Source organism: Dromaius novaehollandiae, chromosome 1, assembly GCF_036370855.1.
Source record: "Dromaius novaehollandiae isolate bDroNov1 chromosome 1, bDroNov1.hap1, whole genome shotgun sequence".
NCBI lineage: Eukaryota > Metazoa > Chordata > Aves > Casuariiformes > Dromaiidae > Dromaius > Dromaius novaehollandiae.
This window is the reverse complement of record NC_088098.1, coordinates 108,202,107-108,229,062: the sequence shown is the minus strand read 5'-3', so window position 1 is coordinate 108,229,062 and position 26,956 is coordinate 108,202,107. Positions and strand designations below refer to the sequence as shown.

The 26,956-nt window shown below is 37.6% G+C and overlaps 1 protein-coding gene across 16 annotated transcripts in view; it reads left to right on the top strand.

Moving 5' to 3' along the window:
- The window catches only part of ROBO2 (roundabout guidance receptor 2), a 469,585-nt gene that overhangs the window by 409,948 nt on the left and 32,681 nt on the right, over nt 1-26,956 (top strand). For 10 of the 16 annotated variants that reach the window (XM_064523330.1, XM_064523361.1, XM_064523355.1 and 7 more), the window contains 6 exons: nt 8,432-8,474; nt 10,076-10,203; nt 14,320-14,601; nt 14,987-15,112; nt 19,201-19,357; nt 25,368-25,628. In XM_064523330.1, coding sequence (XP_064379400.1) covers nt 8,432-8,474; nt 10,076-10,203; nt 14,320-14,601; nt 14,987-15,112; nt 19,201-19,357; nt 25,368-25,628 — 997 coding nt within the window. The remainder of the gene's footprint in view (nt 1-8,431; nt 8,475-10,075; nt 10,204-14,319; nt 14,602-14,986; nt 15,113-19,200; nt 19,358-25,367; nt 25,629-26,956) is intronic. The other 6 variants (XM_064523351.1, XM_064523371.1, XM_064523365.1 and 3 more) reach the window with 1 other exon arrangement.

Sequence of the window (26,956 nt, the reverse complement as noted above, 5' to 3'; positions counted from 1 at the left end):
CTGTTATATATTTACATATGCATTGGATGCAAACTAAGATTACCCCTTTTTTTTAACAAGCAGAATTGTTAGTCCTGTATGTAAGTTGGCAAAGTTTTTCTTTTTTTTTTCTTTGAAAGCAGTCTTTAACACATTAAAATGCATAGCTGTAAATGGTAATAATAGTCATTGTAAATGATTGTAATGGTCATTATAAACAGTGTGTCTCCTGCAACTCATTACTTCTCATGATGTTTGCTGCATCTAAGTGGGATGTGAACATTGCATCATGACATAGAATTTCCATTATCAGAATTATGAAATACTGATGCTTTCTGCAAGGAAAGTTGATAAGAGATTGTGTTTCAGAATTCATCCTTATGTTTACAGTTTGGAGAAGAGCATGTCCTCAACTGTGACTGTCAAAATTCACTGCTCACCTTTCCAACTGTCATTTCTCATTGGCTGCTGGCTGGTTAGTGCTTAAAGCTCAACTGTTATGTCCTGCATATGATATTAAACCACACCTGAGAGAATTCCAAAGGAAACTCATGCCCTACAATTAGCGCTTGTTATCAGGGTCTGTAACTCACAATGTGTTTGCTTTCTTGTTTTGCAGTTCAGTCCTTCACCTTCACCCCTGCAGGTACTGTCCATTAGTCTGTCTGTTACGTCACCAATGCATCATTGCAAACATTAGCTATCTAAGTGTTTATAAACATTTGAGGTATGCAGAATTAAAACCAAATGCAAGGAGAAACATTACTGCTACCTGTCTGTGATAATAACGTAGCATGGATTCTCCTGGTGATACCAAGGGAAAGTACAATCTACCACCCTTAACTTCTCTGTCATTAAAAATTCTGCATACTTCTTACTCATCTAACTCTTCAAAATAATGCAGTTTTGAAAGTAATTTGCAGGACAAAATGCTTGAACTAACATAACATGAACAAGCATTAGTCACATATGGTCAAATTTTGATCTCAAGGCTCCAAGAAAGTATCATGAATATTTCTGAAGATCTCCTAACTAGAGAAGTGGAACTTACCTCCACTTAAGCTGTTAGTTGTGTATACGTCTGGCTTACTTTAAGGTATTCAGCTCTGCACTCAATCTAGTGATTAACCTATGCACACATTCCCTTTACAGTATTTTTTAAATTTAAGCATTTGCTTTTTTTCTGCCTATCCAATTCAAAGCTGATTTCCTACTTATCATTTCTTTAATAAACATAGCATACGGTAGACCATTATCGTAAGCGTGATTAAAGATATGTGAAGAGTAAACAAGTGTGGCTGGAGCAGCAGGTTGCAAACAGCTTAGTCAACATATGGGTAGCCAAGAGAAATAGTATATACAATTAGTGGTAATAATTAATACAAATAACTAGCTTCAGTTCTCATACCTAAGCTTGAGAGTCAAAAACTCAAAAATAATTATACCTCAGTATTACACTGTAACAGGGAGATAAATTTCAGCATTTTCCAGGGGAAATATGTAGCACTTTTTGTGTGAAGAGTGGCTCCTCAATTGCACTTGCCAAAACTGTCTCTTCTTCTGTCCCCTCTGACATCCATATGGTAGAGGCCAATCCTCCTATTGCTTAGTGGAATCAGTCCTCATGCTCAGCTAGCTGCTTTCTAGCTCTCTTATTTTCAGCCACAGCTTGTGCATTTTAGCTTGGCAGAAAAGAACAGCTGACTGTTGAGGACTCTGAGTGAAGATGGCAGTGTCTGCCCTGGGGGACTGTGACATTGCTAAGGAGAACTGTCCTCATGGAGGAGCTTTGGGGGCTTATGAATTGCTCCTTCTGGGTGCTTGGCATGTTTGTTCAAGTCAGAATTAGTTGTGGCACAACACATCCTAGTCTAAAAGCTTTACTTGCTTTACTTCGGGGGACACCATAAAAATTTTCCAGAATGGAATAATACATCTTTGCATTTAGTTCCTTTGATTGTGCCACTGTCAGCTGTCTGTTGCTGTAGTATGGTAAGTTTTTTCCATTGTCTCTGTAGCTGACATTGACACAATACAGGATTGTGTTGGAACCACAGTGAATGTGCATGATTCAGTGCAGTTGTTCCACGCATGCTGGGCAACTAGGATATGTCAGAGGCACTGCCAAAAATTCACAATTTGTACAAGAGCTTCAACATCTTGTGGATCTTTTGGAACTATAGCAATACGTCGTTCTATTCCCTGGTCAATAATCATTTCTGGAGGTGGCTGAGAATCTAAGTGATCCAGTAGTCAAGTCTACCAAATTACGGTGTCTCAAAAAATCATGACTTGTAAAAAAATTTTTGAAAGAACATAGTCCATGTTTTTATTTTTATACCAAAAGTTCCCTAAGATGTATTTTTAGTTCTCTAGTATTTTAATTTGCAGTTGGTGATCTCATTTAGATAAACACATCCATACTTGTGGAGATTTGATGACATTCACAACTGTATGGTTTTCCCTTCATAGTTATGATTCATAAACACTAAATTGGTTTCAGATCTAAATATTTAGACAGTGGTATGTAGCTTTCAGAATCTCATTGGAGACAACTGTCAGTAAAGTTGTACCGGAGACAAATTTTTCTTAATAGAGATTTTAGAACGTACATGCTTTTTGTTCAAACATGTGCTTTAAATTCTTCCTTCAGAAAGACAGAACTTGCAGATTTGACTGTATAATAAATTTGATCGAATGGATTTGCAGAACATCTACACACTCGCTCTATTTCACAAGCAGATCTGGCTGAACAAAAAGCTGGATAACGTTTTTTTCAGTTATTTGTGAGATAGATTGTTTTGGGTTTTTTTTCAGTTCTATTTGCATGCATGTAGAAATAGAAACTCTAAAAATATGTGTTTAAAGGTATGGATTCAGCAGTTATTTTTGTAGTTGCAAAAACATTATCTCTGGTCAATTTCAGATTATGGGTCATTCATTAAGTCTTTGCTGGGACTATTTGTTTTTTATACTCTATGATTACACACCTAAGTGCCATAATTTCTGCTTTGTGACTAAACTACAGTAACACTCTATGTAGAAGAAGAACAAACAGCAAATGTTGTGCTGTTGGTTAAGATTTGTGCCAGGGAAGAGAAATTCATTGAGTTAAAATTTATTAAGCATTCTGTATTTGTGAACATTTTCATAAGCACTGATCAATTGTTCAGATGTTCACAAAGAAAATGTGACATGGAAAATCATAGCTAAATCTTTTTACCTATTCACAGTTGAACTGACTCTAGTAGGTGCTAAGCCATTAGTCCATACATCACTATTCCTCCACTTTTCCTTCCCCTATCATGACTGATCATGAGGCATTGAACCTGGGTGGTTACAGTACTGCAGAAAGTGCGGTTTTCTACCACGTTAGTTAGATGAGTGTCTCACTTACCTGGTAAGTACTAGTGTCATGTTCTGCAGCTGTACAAGAAGTATACATTTTTGCAAACATGACAGACTATCAGCAAAAACAAATATGGCACAGAGAGACTGAATACATTATTCCTTTTTGAGTGATCAGTTCCATGATATAGAAGATGGACTCTTTATGGTTGTTTTGCACTAGGAGGTGCTGGTTTGTTATGATCCCAGTAAGAAAGGCACTCAGACTCTGCAAAGTATCACTTAAAATGCCATGTGTTAGAGTTAAAACTAAAAGAAGAAAGAGGATTAGTGCAGATAATCTTACATCATTTCAGATGCTGGGAACCTCAAAATCTACAGCATTGATCAGGTCTCCAATCAGGGTGCAGCCTGCCCGGTGGATCCTGTCCCTGGAAAGGGTTACTCCATTTTTGTCTTTTGAGTTCTTACACAATTTTCTTATTAGAAAACTATTCATCATTTCTACTGTCAAATGAGAAGGATATTTTGAAGAGAAGTTGCTGCTGCACTTTCAGATAAAGACAAGGACCCACAGGTGGTGTAATGCCAAGTGGGAGCTGCCTACAGGCTCCTTGGTTGCAATTAGCTGCTAAGTTTATCCTGCGGCCAAGGGAAAGGTGCAGCACAACATGGGCTCGAAGGCCAAACTAACATGCAGCGTAGCACAGCACAGCATGGGCCTGCATCTGCTCAGCTTAACTGTTCTGTGGATCCCTTACTCCTCTGTCTACAATGGTCTTCTGGCTAGGATCATCACTACAACGATTAGCCTTAACTCAGATTGCCCAGGTGCAAGTATGTTTTATGGGTTTCCACATGATACAAAAAAAGGGAGCTGGCGCGACACAGATACCTGATGACTTGCAGTATAACATAGGAATTGTTTCATTCACATCCATTACAATGACAGAACAGAATTTGTTTATTTAGTACTGGAAGCTGCAATTCTCTTTTCACGTTTCAGTATGAGAACCTCGATAACAAATGCACAGAATCCATTTGTAGAAATAAGAAAAATTTAATTTATCTGCTTATCTTCACTGTGCCCTCAAGCTCATGGTTCTGCCAGTAACTACTCACTTGAATACTCAGGTGTTTTCAAGAGTGTCTAGACCATCAGTCATCCAAGAAAAATAAAAACGTATTTTCATTTATGAGTAGGTAAGCTTATTGAGTGACTAGTGCTCCTTGGGATTAAAGATTTCATGAAACTGAGTAAATAAAAACAAATTAAAAATAGATAGAGAAAGAATTATAGAATGCTACACATTTTATGCACAACTCCTAAAACTGTTAAATGAGGATAAATTATTTGACAGAATCCAAAGGCAGACAGAAGTTTTGATGGAATTTTTATATGCTGATTATCTGTTCTGAGTTAATGCTTATTAAAAGAGGATTAATCTACATTCATATTTGAGCAACGGCTTATCAGAAAAAGAAATGAGACTTGGCTGGCAACATTAAAGTTTTCATTTGTGGTAGGAAAATGTGGCCTACTAGAGATAGGCATACAGAAAGCTTTCTAAAGCTTTCTTGCCTCAGAATGTCAACTTACTATATATATTGGTATTTTTCCAGTTCTAGCAGGCATGAAGATTAAGTTTAACCTTGTCAGATAATATTAGTAAATAGTATGGGTACCTCCTTATATATTTTTTTTAAAAGCATATAAAAAGCTCTTTAGCATGTGCTGTTTTTCATAGAAATGTATAAAATATAATTTCCTTGAATATTTATGCATTTAAAATGCACTTTGCCTTATATTGTGCATTTTTACATTCCTTGAAGTATATACTGGTGGGGATTCCTTCAAAACATCTCTATACAGAGGTTATTTTTTTCATCTTTTGAAAACCAATCTCATCCCTGCTGGTCTTCAGCCTTTCTAAGAACATGTATCAGATGCAAAGAACGCTGAAAGAGCTTTTTTGCTTCCTCAGTGATAAAAAGCAAGGGAGATGGGTGGGTCAGGGATAGGGACATCCTTTCCTTCTTCCTCTTACATTGCCCCTTGAAATTGCTCTGCATCTTTCTGAAGTGGAGACAGGCTGAATAAAGCCAGCTGTCTGTGTGTTTTATTTTTACAGTGACATCTACAAGTCTTCATTGCATTAAGTGTGCTCCTATTCAGGCCGTTAGGCTTGTTTTGTAATTGCAGAAATCAAACTGCAGGCAAAAATGCTGACAAAACATACAGCAGGAATGATAAACATAGTGCTTATGTTGGCAGCCTGACCATATCTTCTGTTGTTAACTGTCTTTCCTTTTCACAATATTGATGGTAAAAGAAAGGTAGCCCACCCTCAGGTAGCCCATTTATAGAAGGTATCAGGAATATGATATTTTTTCTGTGATGTCCCAATGACATCTTCACGCTTCAAGAGGGATTTTGGATAGCTTAGTTGATATGCCTTTTTCAACAAGAACTGTAATTACAATATTTCCTTGTTTCTTTTCTTATGGAGGTTATAACCATCCTTGCATTGGTATACAGGATGGAGGAGAGTGGAAGAACCTGTATTGTTTCCTGATCCCATACTTACTACATAAGCCAGGCACAGTCTTGCCCAGAAAAAACAATGTCACAGCAAAGCTAGTTTCTTTTTAATAGACTTTTTTGAATTTAATGCTAAGCTGAACCTTCTTTTCTAAAAAGCAGGGTTTATACTGGAAGAACATAAGATTATTTATAGAAAGAAGCAGGAAATGGTTTATCACCACCAGTATACACAGATAGCAGTAAAGAGAGTAGATGCTGTGATACCTCTCTTCGCAACAAGCTGATATGCCACAGCCAATCTGCAGCAATTATGGCTCCGTAGAAGAGGTTTTGAAGTCATGTCATCTTGATATGTTTCCCACAGCATGTCCTGAAGTTTTCTCCATACCTCACTGCACAGAAAATAAAATATCTGGCAACTGTTGTTGCTGCAGTCTCACACTAGCTCCCCCATTTTAGCTTTGCTTTATAAAGGTACACTAGGGATATAAAAGTTTTGGAGCCCATAAATACTGATTTTATTTTCCATTTCACATAGTTAAAATCTCACACACTTGTACATGCTATACAAGTGCTGACATTTTTACTTTAAAAATATTTCTGGTAGTCTGTAGTCTAAACAAAAGCATTAATCCCAGGAAGTTTTCAGAAAATACATTGCACAGGAATTCCCTTAAAATAGTAAAACTTTATTTATAAGGGTTGATACTGAATACATATCTGGCTTTGGTTTTACTTATTTCTAGAAGGATCAGCTGTTGCTTTGACAAATGCAGAAAGTTGGAGAAATGGAGTATAAAATTAGAAGGGGAGGAGAAGAAAGGAAACAGCATCTATATTTAAGCGCTATTGCACTTCTGACCAGCATATCTTGAAACATAGCCGGTCAGTACCTGCCTCTTCGCATATTGGCACGTGATATCAACAGCACCTCACATTATTCACCTTTAAGCGAAGAGCGATACAGTTGCTTGATAGCCTATTAAAAACAACATAAATAAAAGTCATATCAGCTCTAACTGCAATGTTTTTAACATGTCTTGCATGTTAAAAAAGCAGACTTTTATTTAATACTTCCCATACTTGCATTTGATTTTCTTTTCATTAATTGGTTTGATTACATCTTTTCAAAATTCAGCTTTAAACATATTGATGTGAAATATGACTACAGTGATTTTCTGATATTGACACTAGCCTGTTCTGTCATGATGGGTAATTGCTCAACCAACCCAAGCACTCTTCCAGCATGGCTTCCAAAGGGGTCAGTTTTATCCCCTACTTTTTATGTGTATACTATGAAATTACCCCAGAAACTGATAAAGTGACAAATACGCTATGAAGTATCAGAAGTATTTTGCTGGTGGGTTTATGTCCTTGCTAATTTTTTAAAGATCACAGCATTTCCATTGGTTGTAGTACTTTTGTCTGGTTAGAATGACCATGTATTATGCAAAGCCTGATCCTGATGTAGTGTACCTTGGACTAAAATTTGGAAAACCTTACAAATAGTCTGGTAGCTGTAGTTTAATGAAGGGGCTATCTGTCTCAGAAAGGTAAACAGAATTCCCAAATTGGAGCCTGTTTTAAATTAAGCTGACCACAGGCTCTTCTGTTCCTCTCTGAAATTCTTACCCACATCTTGTCAGAGATCTTTAAGGATGCAGGTGTCTAGGATACTGAAATAATCTACTGCTCTGCCTTATCTGTGCCTGACAATAAATAATGGAATATTGCCACTGAGAACCAGAGTAGCTTTTTGGCCTTGATACAAAATATTTACCGATGTTTCAAAAGGGAGCATCAAACGTCAATTAGCATTTCACCAGTAATACGGGTTTAGCTATATCGCCCTGAAATGTAATCCTGTTAATATAGATAAGAGATAGATCCTTTTTTGTCAAATACTCATGAATGGAGCCATGAAAAGATTTGTATGCCTCTGAACATATCCTTGGCATCCCCCATGGCAAGACACAAAACACTTTCTTCTTCTCTGTCGCACTGATATCCATGTATTTAGGAGTGCGTGCTCTTTTTTCTACTGGATCTTTAATGGAAATGGTGTAGCTTTATGCTTTTTTTTCACCCTTGAGCTCCGATAGAGCTGCCACCTCTTTGTATTAATGCTGGGAGGCTGCCTATTTGTGGGGTGACATTATCCTGCTGCATTATGACATGATGTTGTGAAGCAGAAGCATGCCAAGAAAACAATTTCATGACAGGGCACAGTCTTGTGCCACAAAGTCATATGGAGGGGCCTGTGGTAAATGCAGGGCTTTTTACCCATGCTGCCAGTTTGAGTTACAAGCTACAGAGCAAATTGATGTTAATCAATAATGTTCAGTGAAATCCCAAACAAATTGTAATCCTAAATGAGTTTGATCCTTTTCTGATTATTTCTGTACTTTATTATGTGATGATGCCAAGAGGCCTCCAATCTTGGACATGAAGCAATTTGAATTGTTGTTTATAATTATCACTAATGGATTTTTCCCTGTCTTATATGTGTGTGTGTGTGTGTGTATGTACGTTTGTTTTGTTTTTCCAACCAAAATACAGTCACTTTCCAAAGAGGAGATGGAGGACTAATGAGCAATGGAAGGTATGTTTCATTGTAAAAAGGTCTGTTTCCACCATATTTATATCTAAAATGAGGAATCTGGAAAATTCTGTAGGTGATGCTCTTTGGTAGTAAATGATCGTTTATAAGATTGACAATTCTAGAAGGAGTTAAATAGCTTACTACAAGGTTTAATGATCTATCTGCTGTGCACTTTGGAGGAATCAAGTCCAGATGTTTCATATCTCCCAGATGCCCTAGAAGAAATTAGTAGTAAATATCACAAGGAATGTGTTCATTTGTTACCAGGATGTTTATTGCATTAATTAGACATTAGCAAATGAAGTTGCTGTTGTTTAAGACTCCTTATTGGCTCCCACTAAATTGCTGTGAGTGAACAATTACACATAATCGATCACAAAATAAATGATTCATGGATGATGAATAGGTTGGAGATTGATAGGACTGGATTCCACAACTTTGGCTACTCAATTGAAATTGATAAAAGCAGATAACAGACCCATATATCCTCATCTATTTTCCCTTTGCCAATATGGAGATTGTAATTAGGCTCTGGTAATAACTTCCAATCTCCCATTTAATCAATATTTTAGCAAAAAGAGATTAGGCCTAATGAGAGTTAGTGGATGTGGCAAGAAAGCTGCTGGATCTTCTTACTGCTGTTTCCATAGAAACCTATGTTTCTCTTAGGCATTGTATCAGGCCCGCCTGGGGTCTATCGGAAATAAAGTATAGTGATTATAGATGTTGCTCCAACTTCATGAGTGCATGAATAATCCAGAATAGCTTCAGCACTGTAGACCTTTTTGGAGGTTTTCTTTTTTTTTCTTTTTCACATGAAATGGTTTGTTTCCCATGTTAAATACAAATATAAACAATCCACATGCCTTGCTAAATTTCAGGCTGTTTATCCTGGGGTAAGAGACACACCGTGCCTTATGGCCCAGGTTTACTTTCTCTCTCAGAATACTTGCTGTTGAATACTGTTCTCAAAGCCTGACATTACAAGAATATGAAAGCATGTGGTAGTCGCAGATAAAGATAGTCCTAGACTTTCCATTAATCCTGCTCAAACCTGTTTGCCTCTAAACCATATGAGAGTGCTCAGAGGAAGAGTTAGCAGCCTGTGGAGACAGAAGTGCATTTGGGATGCAAGGGAAGGAAGAAATAGTAGCCCAAAGTCCTGGAAATGGCTGATACAGAGCAATCAGTTTGAGTGATTGTTCCCTTGAGGTTGCAATTTATCATTCAGCCCTGGTTTAGAATCTCACGATGGTACTGCCTACCCCCTGTTTCACACAGACAACGGAGTTCATTTGAATTCCAGCAGAATCACGACTGATGCCTAGTCCCAGTTCTACTGACAAAGATGATTTCTATATATCCTTAATTAACTGCTTAAGGTCTTTAAATCATCAAAGCCTACACAATCTTAATTTGAAATAAATTTAAGTCTCCTAAACTGTTTGTTACACATGGTGGTGGGAGAAAAGTGATATGGTCTATTCAGTCGCAGTTGTGTCCACATTGTCTCAAAGATATTTTACTTTTTAATAAATATATATATGTATATTTACACGTATATATTTGTATGTATATCTTTTTTTCTTATTCTGCTTCAGTCGACCAGGTCTGTTGAATGCAAGTGACCCGAGTTATCCTTGGCTTGCAGACTCTTGGCCTGCCACAAGTCTGCCGGTAAACAACAGCACTAGCGGACCCAATGACCTTGGAAATTTTGGTCGTGGAGGTGGGTTTTATTTTATTAGAACACCATATCGTATACAATAGGCTTCTGTTACTTAGCATCTATGATAAAAACTGTATAATATTTTTATTTTGTTATAGTGTAAAGCCCAGTCCTTTCTACACACTGAGTTTGTCTCAAGATTTGCTTTAAAATTGACTTTAAAATGTCCCTTTTGCTGTATTTTTTGCTCAGATTCCTCCCTTTCAGTGTGGAGATGAACAATCTGCTTTATGGAGTAATGTAGCTGGGGGTGGAGGACATTCATAAGGCACGGGCCAGAGCCCGAGGGATGTTCTTCCAGCAGTTGTGCAGAAGAATATTGTTGCTCTCACCTTACCCAGGCCCACCCTGTTGAAAAACCAGCCTCAGTCTCAACCATAATGCATAAAGAAGGCCTCAGAGGTCTTCATAATCTTTCCTTCTTCTTGGAGGAAAGAACAGATAAAAGGAACTATTTAGATTTTTTAGGGTTTTTTTCGCATTTAAATTGAGTGAGGTGAGATAATGATTTATAACTATGGTGATGAATCTTTAAAGAGGTTACTTTCTTTCAAATGTTCTACTCAAATGGGAGTTTAAAAATGAATAATGGGAGTTTTAAAAAGTCAAAGTAATATTCAGACCTATCTGTTACTTTCTTGGTTTCTGTGACGATACAATACAACTAGTTCCCCAGAGTGTTCTTCAGAGGAAGACTTCTTAACATAAATAAGTATATAAATATGTTTAAGACATAAGTAAGGAAACAAAAATCAGGACAACTTTGTATATCAAAAATACATTAAAATGCAAAAAATCTGTAAAACCATCAAGCTAATAAATGTAAAAAGATTTTAATTTTGAACTGTATCAAAATCCTCCTCTTTGGTTATACATTCCCATGCAAAACTTTTTCCCTGTGGTTTCACTGACTTCAAATTGCATTAAAACACTTCAGATCTATTTTCCATATAAAAATGTTTTAAAGTTCTTGTCTTACAAAAATGTTATCATAAAGTAAACAAATCTTTTGATAATATTTAGAAGGCAGTTGAATGTCTGCCAGCTTCTTCACTGTACATATCTTGAAAATACAACTCTTCGGTACTTTTCCATCTTTTCATGAACTCACATAATACAGAAAAATTAACTTTTTCTTTTCGCATTTGACTCTACAAGACTCCTGTGTAAGACTTCCAGTTTGAACTGGAAGCATGTTTTAAAGCTTTTGGCTTCTGTGTGGGTGAGGTGTAGGTCCAAATTCATCCAAGAGATGCAACATCTATATTTGAAATTTCAGCAGCTAAATTCCACCCATAATCTTTACAGTCAAACTTACACTTGTATTCTGGCTGTTTTGGGACCACTTATCACCATCTATTTCAACAGTTGAGTTTTGGATACTTCTGCTATCTCTCTCTTTAATATGAATAAACTGTATAGGTTGAACTTGAGGCTCTCTTATTGGTAAAAAGATCTAGAGTGATGTAAAAGGTCTGTAAAAATTTTGGAAACAGTAAGGTGACAATCGCTCTGGAGCAAAACCTGAGAAAGGCGATTTTCACACTGCCTTTCAAAAGCAATTTCCACGTTATGTCCTGAATAGACATTTGAGAGCAAGGCTATGGGTGGGAATCACAGGTTAAGTCTGCAATCATATAACACCACAAAGTAGTACTGTGACTTCCAGCCAGCAAGGAAGAGTCCCTCAGGAAGTCCCTTCAGAACTATTTGAATTATCCCAGGAGCTACAAAACAAGTTAGGTTTTGGAGAGGTTTTGGGGAAACAGGAAAGGGGTATTCATCTTTGATCTAAAATGTACAGCGTTTTTTTGCTGTGGTGGGAAAATCACACTTGATTTTTACTAGGTGATTATGGCACTTTGTTAAAGGGCACTTTTATAGCTCTTTGAATGCTTTGTATATACATCTCATTGAGGTCAAAAAACTAATCTGTGATTCTGTTGAAAATTCCCAATATGTCTAGAGAATTTCAATTTATTAGCAAGGTGGACTGAGAATTCTTGGCTGGTGGGAAGCTATGCAACTTTCCTTTCAAGCGTGTGCAAATGTGTAGTCCTTTGTTAAAAAACAACTGTATAGAGATGACACCTCTTCACTTTTAACTGAAATGTACTCTAAAGGATAGATGTATGCCTGATTACTTTAGAGAGATGAATATTTTAGTAATTTTTACATCCGTCGGTCTGCAGATCCCACGTAGATTGATCTGGATTTACTTTATTTTGTACACCGACAACAGAATTTATTTATTAAATTTCAATCCATTATGCTCTGATGAAACCATATGTGAAAAAGCAGAATCTTATATTGTGGATAAAATTCAGGAAAGATATGACTGCGTTTGACTCTCACATCTCATGCTGCATTTGCACATAAATGCTTTTATGATTATGTACTGACCCTGGAAAGCACATTATACATGTGCAGATAGGTAGTAATAACCTGATTTTGAAAGATGACCTGTGGTTTGCATTAATTGTAATTTTTTGTTGCACTTAAATTTATCTGCAGATAGAGGCATTTTAAATACTTGATTGTTCCCATCTCCCTGGATGTCTTAGCCCTGTTGTTGTTGCCTGCAAAAACAGATGGTACTGAGAGACCCAGATTTAATCTCTGTTTCTGCAGTCTCTTTACCGAGCCTTTGTTGTTGCCATAATTATTGTTAATATTATGTTGCTGCCTTGAGACTACAAATGGTATTAAGGTCCATATTTAAATGTTCACTGTTGGACAGATGCATGCAAATAGTCCCATAGCCTAAATGGTCAACCCAAAAAATGAAAACGATAGGAGAAAACAATGGTACCATATCCCACTGCCAGAAAATTCTAGAGACAGGAAGAGAACAGTATTCCTTGAGGTCACGCAGAACCCATGTCCCAGCCTGGAACGGAGCCTAAGTCCTTCCCTAAGTGCACAAATCAGCTTTTCTCTTTGGGTCCTGCGGTCTGTAAAAGTGTCTGTGATGGGATCTAGACATTCTGACTACACGTCAGAATTAGAATTATTTGAATTATTATCATTATCTGAATTATGATCTTAGAGTCTATGTCTGCTGTCATGCTATGTAAAGCAAATGGCATATAAACGATGCATTTTTCTAACGATCAGATTCCAGAATGAATTCAGCTTTTCAGAGCCTAAATACATTGTAAAAGTAGTGGCACTTGAAATACTAACCTCTGAGAGAGCAGGAGAAGGGTTATCCACGGAGCTGTGGTTGTCCTTGGGACGTTGTGCCAGTCATCATTAGATTCATCACGCCTCAGTAGTCTCAGCTTCTAAATCTAGTATTCCACCAGCAAATGTCACTAGCATGTTTAGTGAGGAGAGAGAATGCCAATCGACGGGATTAAAGTTATAAATTGCAGTGTGTGATAAGATTCAAAAGATGTAGAAATGTCAACAGATATCTGGTTAAATATGCTGTACTGTTTTTCAGGTAAGTGTACTGAGTATTTGAAGAAGTTGTTCTCCATTATGAACACTGCTTTGCCATTTTAAGAGACTGATCACTTAAATCCCTTCAGAATAACAGAATTTTTTTTCACATTTCAGGAACAACTTATTTTTGTTAGGCTTTTCTTTTATTGGCAAGGAGAAATGTACTAGTTTGTGTCTAAAAGGAAATTAGATAAACTGATGCATCAAACTTCAAGGAAGTGAAGGTGGTGCCTTTAAAAAAATGCTTTGGGAGCTTCAGCATCCATTTAATAGTTTTGCTAGGTATTTGCTGGGAAAGTTTCCCCTGTGATTTGTAGATTTCTCTCCTTTCATCATTTCCCTGAAGCCCAGACAGGTTCTGACTTACAGTGAACAATTGGAAACATTCTTCAGTAGAGAAATATTCGAAACCTCCTTTCACAGTTGAAGGTATGGAAAGAAAAGATGGTTTTAGGCAGTGAGATGTGAAGGACAAGTGGTAGGCCTGTCACAGATGCTGATAGCTTAGCGATGGTTGTACATCATCTTCCCTTTGTTGGCTCATGGACCTGTCTCAGCTGAAATGCAAACGTGCACAATGACACATTTATTTTTCATCTTAAACCTTGATATTTTCAGGCTTCCCGTGCATCAGTGATTTGTTTCATTCCCCTATGTTCACCACAGATGTGCTGCCGCCAGTGCCAGGGCAAGGAGATAAAACTGCTACTATGCTTTCGGATGGAGCCATTTACAGCAGCATTGACTTCACCACCAAAACTAGTTACAACAGTTCCAGCCAAATAACGCAAGCTACGCCATATGCCACCACTCAGATACTACATTCCAACAGCATCCATGAGTTGGCAGTCGACTTACCTGATCCTCAGTGGAAGAGCTCAATTCAGCAAAAAAATGACCTGATGGGATTCGGTTACTCTCTCCCAGACCAAGGCAAAGGCAACAACGGTAATTCCACTTCTTATTTTCCAGAGCCCTCAGCTTTATTCTGTATCACTATGCATGAATTAGAAAATTATTTTTAGTGCATGAGGCACCGTTCATTTTTGCTGTAACTAATACTTACATAGCTTGCATGAGTGCTGAACTTCACTCTGTCACAGAATATGTTGTTCTGTGCTTTTGGTCCTCTCTGTCCTGCGATAACCACCAACCCATCTGCCCTCCATTAGGCTAGGACAGGCATACATGAAAGAAAAAAAGAAAAAAGCGATTGAAAAAAATCGCAGCCCTGCCACATCCGCCGTTGACTTGCTAACTGCATGTGTTGCATGTGCTTGTGCTGTTGACTAATCACACGATGCCACTGTGACCTGTGCCCTTTAACCCTTAGCCTTGCTTTACATCCCTGACTACCGCGTGGCTGAGGGCTTGGCTAATAGATTGCCACACAACCAGTCGCAGGATTTCAGCACCACCAGCTCCCACAACAGCTCCGAAAGGAGTGGCAGCCTCTCAGGTTGGTTCCACCGCCGGGGCGAGGGGCGGCAGAGGGGGGTCCACTAGGCAGCTCACTGGGGCAGCAGCACGCCCCCCAGGCGCAGCTGAGCAGGAGGGCGTCCGCCCCCAGGAACGTCGACGAGCCGTGTCGCCTTGGCTGCCGCTGCAAAAGAAAAAAAAAAGCAAAAAAGCAAAAAAAAAGACCCCAAACCCAAAAAAGGCTTTTGCAAAACCTATTAGAAAATCCTCCCAACCAGTGCGCCCAGCGCTTTGCGGCAATTGCAAACCTTGCTTTGTAACATTCTTGCCCTGATAGCATACTGCGAATGCATTTCCACATCAATCCGCAGTTTATAGACCTTCCTGCACTAGACTTCATGAGGAGGTGAATATTTTTGTTGAGTTGCTACCAGATTCCCCGCTCACATGAGCCATTTCTAAATGTGTTTTTCAATCAAGCAGCTCACTCAGAAATAAATGTAGGCCCTGTAAGATGATTGGGGTTGCAAAAATTGTGCCAAGTCTGCATACAAACAGAATGTAAATTTTATGTGTGCTGCATGTTATATTTGAAACATGACACATTTTCATTAGATGAAAATGACTGTAATACTTGTGATCATGTATTATATTTAAATATACCTCTTTTATTGATTTCTTTAGTTTTGCTTACTTGTTGCTTATGTTACTTTATTTATAATTATGTCCTTTTTTCAAGAAGAAAACTAAAAGGCCTACAATTAAAATGGAAGTCTGCTATTATGCTTAACCAAAATAGGAGAGAGCTGAAGAGACTTCAATTTCAAATTTGTACTATATCCATAGCCTTTTGAAGTTCATTTATAAGTTGGAACAATCATAACAGTACAGATCTACCCCAGAAATGGCTTCTGTATGTCAATTTTAATGACTTTTCAAAATAAATGTTGAGATTAGATTCCTAGAAACATTGGCCCATAATTCAAATAGCCAAATGTATTTGCAAGTCTTGTATGGAAATGTCTTTTTATGGAAATACTAGCTGCTTTGAGTGTGATAGAAAAATAGGCTTATAGCATTGACAGAGAGGGATCTGAGAGTAAAGTTCATGTGATACTTTAGGAAAGGTGCTTGTTCCTTGTATGTGAGATATATTGGCAAGTAGCTTAGAAAATCAGCTTGCTCTGACTGCATGAAAATGCAGGAATTTATATGCTGAGGTACATATGTGCCAGTTATCAAAGGGCAGTATCACACTTTGAATGTGTTGACAGTTACAGCTGGCTAAGAACTTTCTGAGAAAACACAATGAAAATTTTTCATTGGAAAATGCCAATTCATCAAAAGCTGGACTTTGAAAAAATATTTCAAGTGAAACATGTTTTGTGCAGTGTTTGTCAGTATGAAGTAGAATTTCTGATGAGATCTGGAAATTTCAGGTTAGCCAAGCTTTCCTCAGCCAGGGCACTCCCTGTAGTCACCAGAATAGAGCTCACACCTGGATGCCCCATGGCTGTGATGAGTGTCAGACTATTGGACTGCAGATTCAGTATTTTGCTCTCCCTTGCCCCCTAATTATGCATATAATGCAGACCAGCTGCAACATGAGAAATTGAGGGAGACCATCAAATAGTCCAATTATTATAGCGGGGTCTTCATAGAGATGGAGATGGAGTCTCCATTAGATAGAGAGAAATAAGGCTTCTGTGCAAGTTTTCAAATGCAGATCAGACACTATGTCAAAGTTGTCTGTTCCACTAGTCAGACAGCAGAGTAACTCTACCCACAGAGTAAGGAGAAGAGAAATCTCCTGCCCAACTGTACAGTGTAGGTTGTTTCCCCTACTAGTAATGTCTTTGGACTGCCTTTTTTTTATTTCTTCATCTGAACAGTTTCTCAGCTCTTTGCTTCACTCTTTCTAACAACTCCATTATCTTTGCCCTTTCTCTCCAAAACCCTGCAATTTACGCCATACTTGTGCCCCACACATCCAACATTCATTTTACCGGTCTCCTAAGCATACCAAGATGCTACACTTTCAAAATCTCCCTCTCCACCTCAAGTAATCTCTAAGAAGAAGGTCTCCTCTGCATTTGTTTTCTTTGAGTACTCCTAGTTTAATCCCCCTCCTGCACAAAAGCATGCACACGCACACACGCACTCACTCACTCAGTCACTCACATTCATGTTCACTTCCCTCCCAAAGCAGCCCCTCCTGCAGCTCTTTTTGGTTCCTATACCCGCAGATTTTTCCAAAGTTTCCCCATATCCTACTAGTTAAAGTTCATATACTTGCTTTGTACATTTCCGGGACCTTATTTCTAACTCCACTTTTGCCTGTACCTGTACTTTGAAAGCTTTCTTTTCCCTCAAGATGTTTCATGCATTTGTTCCTCCATTGCCACTACCACTGCGGTTTCCTTTTTGTTGATCAAAATGTTCTTTCCCTTTTCAAGAACGCTTCTCCCTCTCTGCCAAGCTACAAAAGAACAGAAGAGCCTGCCTGGCAGCCTAATAGATGGAATACCAGCTCAGTTCCCAAATAGTGAATGACAGGATCTTTTCTGGGCTTACTATAAATATCCCACGTTGAGGAAGGGAGAGTCCTGCTCTGGAGCTGGGTTGTGGAGAAAAAGAGGTCCCCTTTGCAACCTGCTGCCAGCTAGGCTGATTAGAAATCTTGCCAGACAACAAGCCTGACTCTAGCAGCCAGAACAAGAGGTGAAAAGAAAAGGCTTGGCTGGTTCTAAATCACACAATCATGTTGTTTCCTCCCTCTCTATTCTTTCCTTTTGGGGTCCAGTTGACAGCTGGAGATAGGAGAAGAAAGCCCTTGTGTCCAGACCACAAGTCCCGTGACACAAGCTTGTCTCTGGCCCTAGAATTGCACCTCCTCCAGGACGTCTCTGCGCCTAAAGCTAGAGCCGTGGCAAACAGGCTGGTGCACACCGGTGCACACGGTTCCCCCATTCCTTGCAAGTCCTTTGTGGCTTTTTTGATTCATTGCTGCTGAGAACTTTTTACATGTTTTTTTTGGCTGACACTCATAAATCAGCATGAGATGACAGTGGGTAAGCTGGATTAGACTGTGCTTTCTGCAACAGAAAAAGACAGAGTGACTGCTCGCTGCGTACCCCACTGAAAAAGCACATGACAGACAATTCTTCCGCCCAACAACCCAGTGAGTTTGAAAGCCACAATGAAGTGGCAAAAAATAGATGGTTTTGAAAGCAGTCAAGGATCTTGAAATAATTTTTGTCCCATTCTTCTTCCTAATGAATTGTTGACTGGAAAAAAAAAAGGGTGAGAGTGAAAAAAAAGAAGGGAAACAAATGGAAAGAGCTTTTTCTGTAAGATCACTTTCCCACAAATAAAATTGTCTCAAATGGAGAAGTGGATACAAGGACAGTAAGAAAGGAGAAGAGGGCTAAAGCAAGATGCATTGCTAACCTCATTTCCATCACCATCTTCCATTAGAGTTGTACATCAGATTTAGAACTGTCCATTTTGGCACAAGATATTTGAATCCTGTCCTAAAACATTGCAAACAGCTTGTTGATATTTTGAAAAATGGCACTTACTAAATTCATTTGAGCAAAAAAGCCATTTCTTTTTGTTTTGACAACTTACACTTGTCATTTTGACTGAAAGAAATTAATATCATGACAATTTTTTTAGATTGTGTCCTTAACCTCTGTGTTTTCCACGGAAAGGGATTATGCAAAACAGTGTTATAAGCGCGCTGGATTCTGACATTTGAAAGAATTTGCCATGATCTATTATATTTTTATCCAACAATGAATGCAAGAAGTCCTAAAGCAGACATGAATAAATCAGTAAATACATCTTTGATACAGTGAAATATGTCTTTCTTTGGTTATGCACTATTGTGGTGTGACTGTATCGAGTTCATATTTTAAAAAGAACGTTTTTCAGCAATTATGTAGAATATTTTTCCATTCCAGTCTGTTATTATTTATAACCTTGTAACAACATTAACACGTTGATCCTGATTCTGCTTTTTTGGGCATGCCATCTGGAATCAGAATTCTTTCAAAGAAATGTAAATAGCCAGCTTTCTTTTCACATTATACCTCTAACTATTTCTTTTTCTTTTCGGATTTGCAGGTGGCAAAGGAGGGAAAAAGAAGAAAAACAAAAATACTGCCAAGCCCCAGAAAAATAATGGTTCAAACTGGGCCAATGTTCCCCTCCCACCTCCTCCCGTGCAGCCGCTTCCAGGCACAGAGCTGGAACACTATGGGGTGGATCAGCAAGAAGCAGGGTAATTTTTTTCTTTTTCTGTTGAAGAAAAATCCATGGTTTGCAGAGATGAGGCATCTTCTGCGAAATTACAATATTATTCTATTTTGTTTTTTAAAAAGGAGAGAAGGGCTTATCCTATAGCTTTATTCAAGGCTATAGAAGAGGAATGTTTGAATAGCTTCTCTTGATGATGACCAAAGATGGAAATAAAAGTGACCACGCTTCATCATCATGTAGGGCTTCTATGCTTACTCATGCTGAGAAGTATCTCGCTTCACAGATAGCTTAATTGAATTCTGTTGGACTGCTTGCAGATGATGGGACTCGGAGTGAGTAAGGATGACATAATCTGGCTCTTTATACTTTTTTACTAGTTTGATGTTTAGAAATACGAGAGCCAGCAGAATGAGAAAAACCTCACTAAATTGGATTAATTTTAGAAGATCAACCAGTGGATAATAATCTTCTCATCGGCTTTTAAAAGAAATTTCACAGTTGAGAAAGGCATGCTATTTATAGGTATTTCTTGAGTTTAAACAACACTTGGATTTCTGGAACCTTACACTTGTTTTTGGATAGCTTAAACTTGTTCTCAAGGACACAAAATCACATAGAAAGCACTAAAGAGAGAAGAGACATTTCCTACACAGAGAGCAATTATGGAATTTTTTTAATAATGTGAAATTATATGAATTACTATTTTATCAAACTCTGTAGAAAAATCCAAATATATACAAAAATAGTTTATTGTGATCATCTCTGTTGGAGCCTTGAGAATCATTGGAGTTCTGTCTGGGACAAATATCTGCCTGTTTGAATTCATGGATTAATCAATATTTCCTAAGAATGAAAGACATGTTTTAAAAATCGCTGTAATAGCTTGTTGAATAAAAATATTTCAAATACTATCTCTTTTATAAGGATAAACTGGTCATTACTACTTTTATGATGAAAATTAGAAGAAATAAATGTTAATATTTGGATTTATGCCAAGTCCTTCAACTCAAATTGAATAATAACTAATTATATAAATCAGTGGAGTCCCTTTTAAAATGAAATTCCATTCAGGCTGTATATGAGTTAGAATTCTAAAGTGAATGTGAGGGACAATGTATAACCTTACTGATTATTAGTGTTGCTTAAACCTCAAGGCAAAAAGAGCATAAAATCATTATGTTCTTTATTCTGCTAAAAAAAAGTGAAACAAATTTAACATAGTGTAGCTCTTTGGTATTTCTCAATAATAATTACATCCTTAAAAATTCCCATGCAACTATTTCACAAAAACCAGTTTGCTATAATAAGCAAACAACTTTCGTTTTCTTTAAGGACAATGCAATAGTATAAAAGACAGGTAAACTGATGTACCTTCTCATGAAAGCCTTTGTGACACAGGGCTTGACTCCTCAGTTACATAAAGTATCTGTTATCTAGCTTGGTGACTAATTGTATTAGTCACCAAGACAATGCTGGTTATTTAAGGATAAATAGCCTTCCAGGTTCTCCAAAATTCAGACTTAGTTTTTCCTCTGTTTATCTTTCAAATTAGTCTTTTCTTTTTTTTTAATCTTTTTTTTTTTTCATTAGTAGCAGTTGTAACCAGACCTAACGTGCATCTTACCAAAGGCGAAAACGAAATTGAAAATTAGTCTTACAGCATCAGTCCTGAGCTACAGTAATTTGCAACCGATTCTGCTGAACCCAGTGAAGCCCCAATGACTATGCTTTCAGAGGACCTATCCAGTCTTAAGTGTCTTTCTATATTTAGGGGCTGATGTTGTTTCTGTGTTTTTCAACATGCTAAAATGGAAAGAATCATAGATTGCATTCCCTATGTTGCCTTTAATATTGACATATTGGGTAGAAAACCTGGCAATTTTTTTGATTTTTTAAACTTCTTTGTTTTTCTTGATTTGCTCTGATGTATGCTATGTATTAAAAGTACAATATGTGTTTTAATTTTAGAATTCATTATATTCAGACGTAATTATACTGTGAATAATAATTAAAAATGGTCTTCCAAACAGAAAAACTTTAATGAAGTTCTTACAGTATGCTATGAAAGATGAACATTTAGAACAATAAAACAAGGAAAGTGGCATTTAAAAAAACACTTATCTTTCTGTGCTCCTCTACCCATAACTCTTGAATTCAAGTGAGAGTTTCATTGATATGGGCATCCCAAATAAATTAAACAGCTTTGACACCTTATTTTGCTTACTAGAAATTAACGCCAGAGGCCTGTTGGCTCATAAATGTGTAAAGTAATCCTTAATAACAACAATTAAAAAAAGTCACCTAACTTAATCACAGACTTACTCAGATAAGGAAGAAAAAGTGCACACTCTTGGCCCTCTCTACCACCTTCTCCCCAGAAGAATCAAGGTCTGCATTCACTTCCATTCTTCCCTGAACTGCAACACAGTTAATGAAAGATGATCATTTTAATTCAAGTTATGGCCATTTTATGTAACATGGTAGATTTTTTGATATCTTGAATTACTATTTAACCTGTCTAGAAAGTCTGTTTATACTGTTGTTTCCCAGGCAAGCTCTTTCCTGTGGGACTCTGCCCTTCCTCCACAAACTCCGTGTTTGTTCCTTGCTGTCCTCCTCGATTTCCACTTGTATATATGGCAGAGACTTTGCAGTTTCTCTTTCTCTGTAGTGGCATATTCCAGTCAAACATATTCCCTTTTCCTCCCTTTTCAGAGACAATGTTTTTGTTGGTTTTATCTAATAAATTTGACAATAACTAAATGCTGATTACTTATTTATTATAATCTATTTATATTTTTTCACCACTAATATGCATGACCAATCGCAATATGGAAGCCCATCCCAGTAACAACAGTCTTCATAAAGTTATCATTGGTTATTTTTATTTATTGATTTATTGATTTATTGATTAAAGCTTAAAAATGGAATATTAGCTGCTGGATATCAGCACATTTGATAGTTGTTTTGTGTCTTAAGAAAAAGAATGTAATATCTTTTACATTAAAACATCCTTTCTAGCAAGACCTGAAGAGGGAAACTTTATTTGTTGCAATGATGTTTGTCTTGAAACAAAAATGTATTGACTGTTCAACATATCTGTCACCTCTATTTTTTATTTTGAAGAAGCAAGCCTAACAATACAATAAGCAAGCCTGTCAATACAATAAACCGAGCTTGTTAGTAGCAAAAGATTAATATAGAGTAAAATTGACAAGAGGAAACTAAAACTATTTGTGTTTGTTAAACAGAACTTATTTAGGGACTTAAAATTAATTATCATGAAATTACTATAAGAGGTACCTAGTGAAGTCAAGGTGCTTAGATTTTGATGAGAAGTACTTGAAAGATGTTACATGTGTTTTTGGCAAGTTGTGTTTACACAGGAAACCAGAAAGGACATGGGTATGACCAATATTCACTATGCTATGGTTCTAGAAGTTCCAATAACTAAATAATTTGTGTGAGAGGATGTTAATATGTAGTCCACTGGGTTTGCTTTTTTTTGCTTGCAGAATTTTTTTAGTAAGATGCATGTTAGAACTGGTGCCTTTTCAAACATTTTACATTATAAAGACAAAGGTCCTCGCACCTGAAATCTTGAATCTCAATGTCTTGAACTTCATGCTTAGTATCCTTTCTATTTCAAACAAAATTTAGGTAAAGATACAGTACTTGTGCAGAATCCTTTTGTTAAGGAATAAACTAGCAAGCTGATCATTTGGGGATTTGGAGCAAGTAGGGTCAAAAGCCAAGCACATCCAAAGATCATTTATGCATTACCAAAAAGTCACTAAGGAGTACCTTTCTGTCTTGTGTCTTTTAAAGAAGAGGCTATTATACTAAAGCATAGGATTGAGAGAGTGAAAGCAAGCAACAGAGCTGTTGCACTGTAAATTTTTATCAGCATGAGTTAGGATGGTCCCTTCACCCTTTAGGTGGCAACGTCATGAGTGAATGTTGCAAGGAAAGATAAACTAATGCTAGTAATACCCTAACCATCTCTTAAGGAATTACATACGTGTCATATAGCATTTTCTTAAGGCTTTGTGTTATAATAGTAATGCTAACAAATCAATTACTCAAAAACTCCTAAATGCCAGTGGTAAGATACAACATTTATTTGCCCCTCTGTACATATACGTATGTGTGTGTATCTATAGATAGATCTAGATAGAAAGTAATAGCAGCTTTAATTACAAGATATTCTTCCAAAGACTTCCTGCTAATTGAGTGAGATTGTTCTAGCTATTCTGAATCTGAACTTTTGAATACAGAGTACAAACTTTTGAATAAGCAAAAAGAAGTGTCATTAATTTTAGAAATGTTTTGGTTTTGCTCAAAGTAGATGTTCCATTCATAATACAGTTTTAAAAGCCTCTCTGTTTTCCTAGCCTTTTTGTAACCCAACTTCACTTGAGAAAATTGGCAGTGTTCCATCTTTCTCTGGTAGATTGGTAATGGTAATTGCTTCCAAGTAAAGAGCCTTAAAAGGAATATTCTTTAAACTGGTTTGAGAAATTAACTGCATAACTCAGTGCACTACCTGCCTGTATTGCAAACAAAAGGTATACCTCCTTACGAGAGATGTCTACGGTTCTTGAAGGTGGGTAGAAGATAGAGAAAGTGACTTATGATGCTTGGGGGATGGTCTTTAAAGTACGGGATGATGCTGACGGGGAAGTAGCTGTGCCTTTGATTGTCTGGCTGTCTTTTGAAAGGCGCTATCTATCCCTGAAGTGTTTTGGAATATACTGGGAGTTAAGAAGAAATGTGTGCAGATGATCACTGCGGATTGCCAGGGATGTTTTGAAGGTTAGAAGAGCAGAAAGTTTTGAGATTTCACTGGTGTGATTCCCGGCAGAGCTGTACACAAGTGGAGCAATGTTCAGATTAGGGAATTATTCTGGCGAGATAATGCTTGGGGTATGACCATAGTCAGTAGGGGCCACAGGTCCTGGATGATGCTGATGTCACGAAGGGACAGGGTACTGGGATGATATTGTGATACAAAAGTGGATTGAAAGTTTTGTGATGAGGACAGACAGAAGGAAGGATTGAATCACTCGCAAAGCTTAAGAGGTGGTAGTAGACTATAAAGCTTCTGTTTCTGACTCTGATCAGATATAGCATATCATCTCTTAAACCTTGGTGTAAGATGAAAACTTCCTCCAGACAAATGTAATATCTATCAGAAAATTCTTTATATGTGAAGAGAGAAGAAACGGCATATGTATTGCTAGCTGCTAATTTATTTGAGGGCATGTGTTTTGAAAATATTCCAAAATTTAGCACTATCCAGGTAAGTCCCATTAAAGACTGGTTATGAGGTGAGGTGCTGGCAGAGTTTTTAAGATGTATGCTAAATGTATCTTACCAGCTAGCACTGTGACACAGCATATGCTTAGGGTGAGTGCTGCTACAACATGAATGTATTAATGAACATATATGCATGTTATAGTATATAGATATATAACATGTTCCTGTTATATGTGTGAACATCCTATGTTTGTGCAGTGTGGAAAGATCATAATCAATGTGGAAAGTGTAGTTTCTTATTTAAGCTACAAAATAAATAAAATGCAATAAATTTATAAATAAACGGGGGGAGGATGGGAGTAAGGAAGCATGTAAGTGCAAGTGCATAAAGCTCACTCTACATTTTAAGAATGGTTTTATTTTCATGTCTAGGTAAATCTTCAATGCATTCTTCTGGGTTAATGGTCCAGAAAGTGAGTTATTTCATTTTTGTTAGTGAGTATGGAGTACCATTATCTTATCAGCATTAATAAATGTGGTAACAGACCTGTAATCTTTTTGTTGCACTACTTGTTCAAGTTGCTTAGCAGTTGTGGGGAAAATTAAACAGAATCAGTAAAGGCAATCTGAGCAATTATGACCCCATTTTCAATAAATGTTAAATCTCACACTGCCTGCAAGTGCTTAAATTGTAGCAAAAATCCTGTATACCCTCTGCTGCACATCAGAGATGAGATTTGATATGTACTAAGTTTACTTGGTTTTTATTTTAGATATGACAGTGATGGTTGGTGTCCGCCTTTGCCAGTTCAGACCTACCTACATCAGGGCATGGAGGATGAGCTTGAAGAAGACGATGATCGCGTTCCCACACCTCCTGTCCGAGGGGTAGCTTCATCGCCTGCAATCTCCTTTGGGCAACAGTCAACTGCAACTCTCACGCCTTCTCCACGAGAGGAGATGCAGCCAATGCTTCAAGCCCACCTTGATGAATTAACTAGGGCCTACCAGTTTGATATAGCAAAGCAGACATGGTAAATGTTTGAAGGGGGCACCTGCAGTCTGGGGAAAGAAAGTGTGATAGTAATTTATTACTTAATGACATAACTATTAACTGCATTCAACAACATTTCAGTAATGTTTACAAAACCATAAACTGGAAGAAGAAATAGCAAGCATGTATTTCCAGTGCAAAGGCCTTAAACATTAATGGATGTTTTTAATACTTAACTCTTAATAATATATTATATCTCAACTAAAACCACATAGAAATTATATTAATTTGGAGTTTTGGCTTATATGCAGCTGACTGGTTAGCACCCACGTACTGACAACTTTTATTTATACAGTTCAAAATACTATCTTTTCCTGCTAGGAAAAGAAATTAATTTATTAGGATTTTCAAAAACACTGATGGTCTAAATCTCTGATTAAAAATAAGGCCAGTCACTTGCAATACCAGTGTAGCAGTTTTTAGCCTCTGTAGCAGGAGAATGAAGCGTTCGTATATCTGACAGTATTTTGAAATACTGTGAAAATTTCTGATTCAGAGTGAAAAAACAGCAATATCAGGAAGGAATTTGTTAGAATTTACAGAATGGATCTGGTGTTTTACAATGCTTTTTGCCTATTTAGAATGAGGGGCAAGCAAATATCACAGTAACATTTTCACTGTAAAACAAACAGAAGCAATCTCTTCAGGGACTGAAAAAGAACTTGTCAGCTGCACAAGACTGGGGATACGGTGAAGGTCAGTTGCTTTCTGGATATTCCCTAAGTGGCAGTTGTCCTTTTAAAACTTTTCTACCCAGACGAAAAGAAAAAAAGAGTCAGAGAATCTCAGAGGATAAAAGTACAGCTAGTTACTGAAATGGCACTCTGCCAAGGAAGAAGCAAGCTTTCTTTGCTGCTAAATAAAACCATGGCATTATTCAGCTTCAGCCACCATAAATAGATTCGGCAGGTAGGCAGGCTGTGCCAAATCAAAGCCAGCTGTTTTCCCTGGACGGTGCCGAAGCCTCGAGGCTTGTCTGCAATCTGCGCTCAATCAACAGGATACTTTGGTCCCACTGCAATGCCGCACTGCCAAGTGCAGACCCCGGCCTGCCTATGGGACAGACCCAAATCCCAGGCAGCAGTGAAACCTGGCCTGTTGAAGGTGGCTGCCTCCCGAGCCAGCGCACAGATGCGTACCCTGTCTGTGCACTCAGTTGCTGCTGCATTTTGCAGCTGTTATGCTTCCTGTGACCTACAGACTGCACATGCCAGTCTGGTGGCTGGCAGCACTCTAGCAAAGCATCTTGCAGCTGGGGGTAAAGGTCTTGCTCCTTTTTTGGAGCTTTGAAAATTGACTGGGAACTTG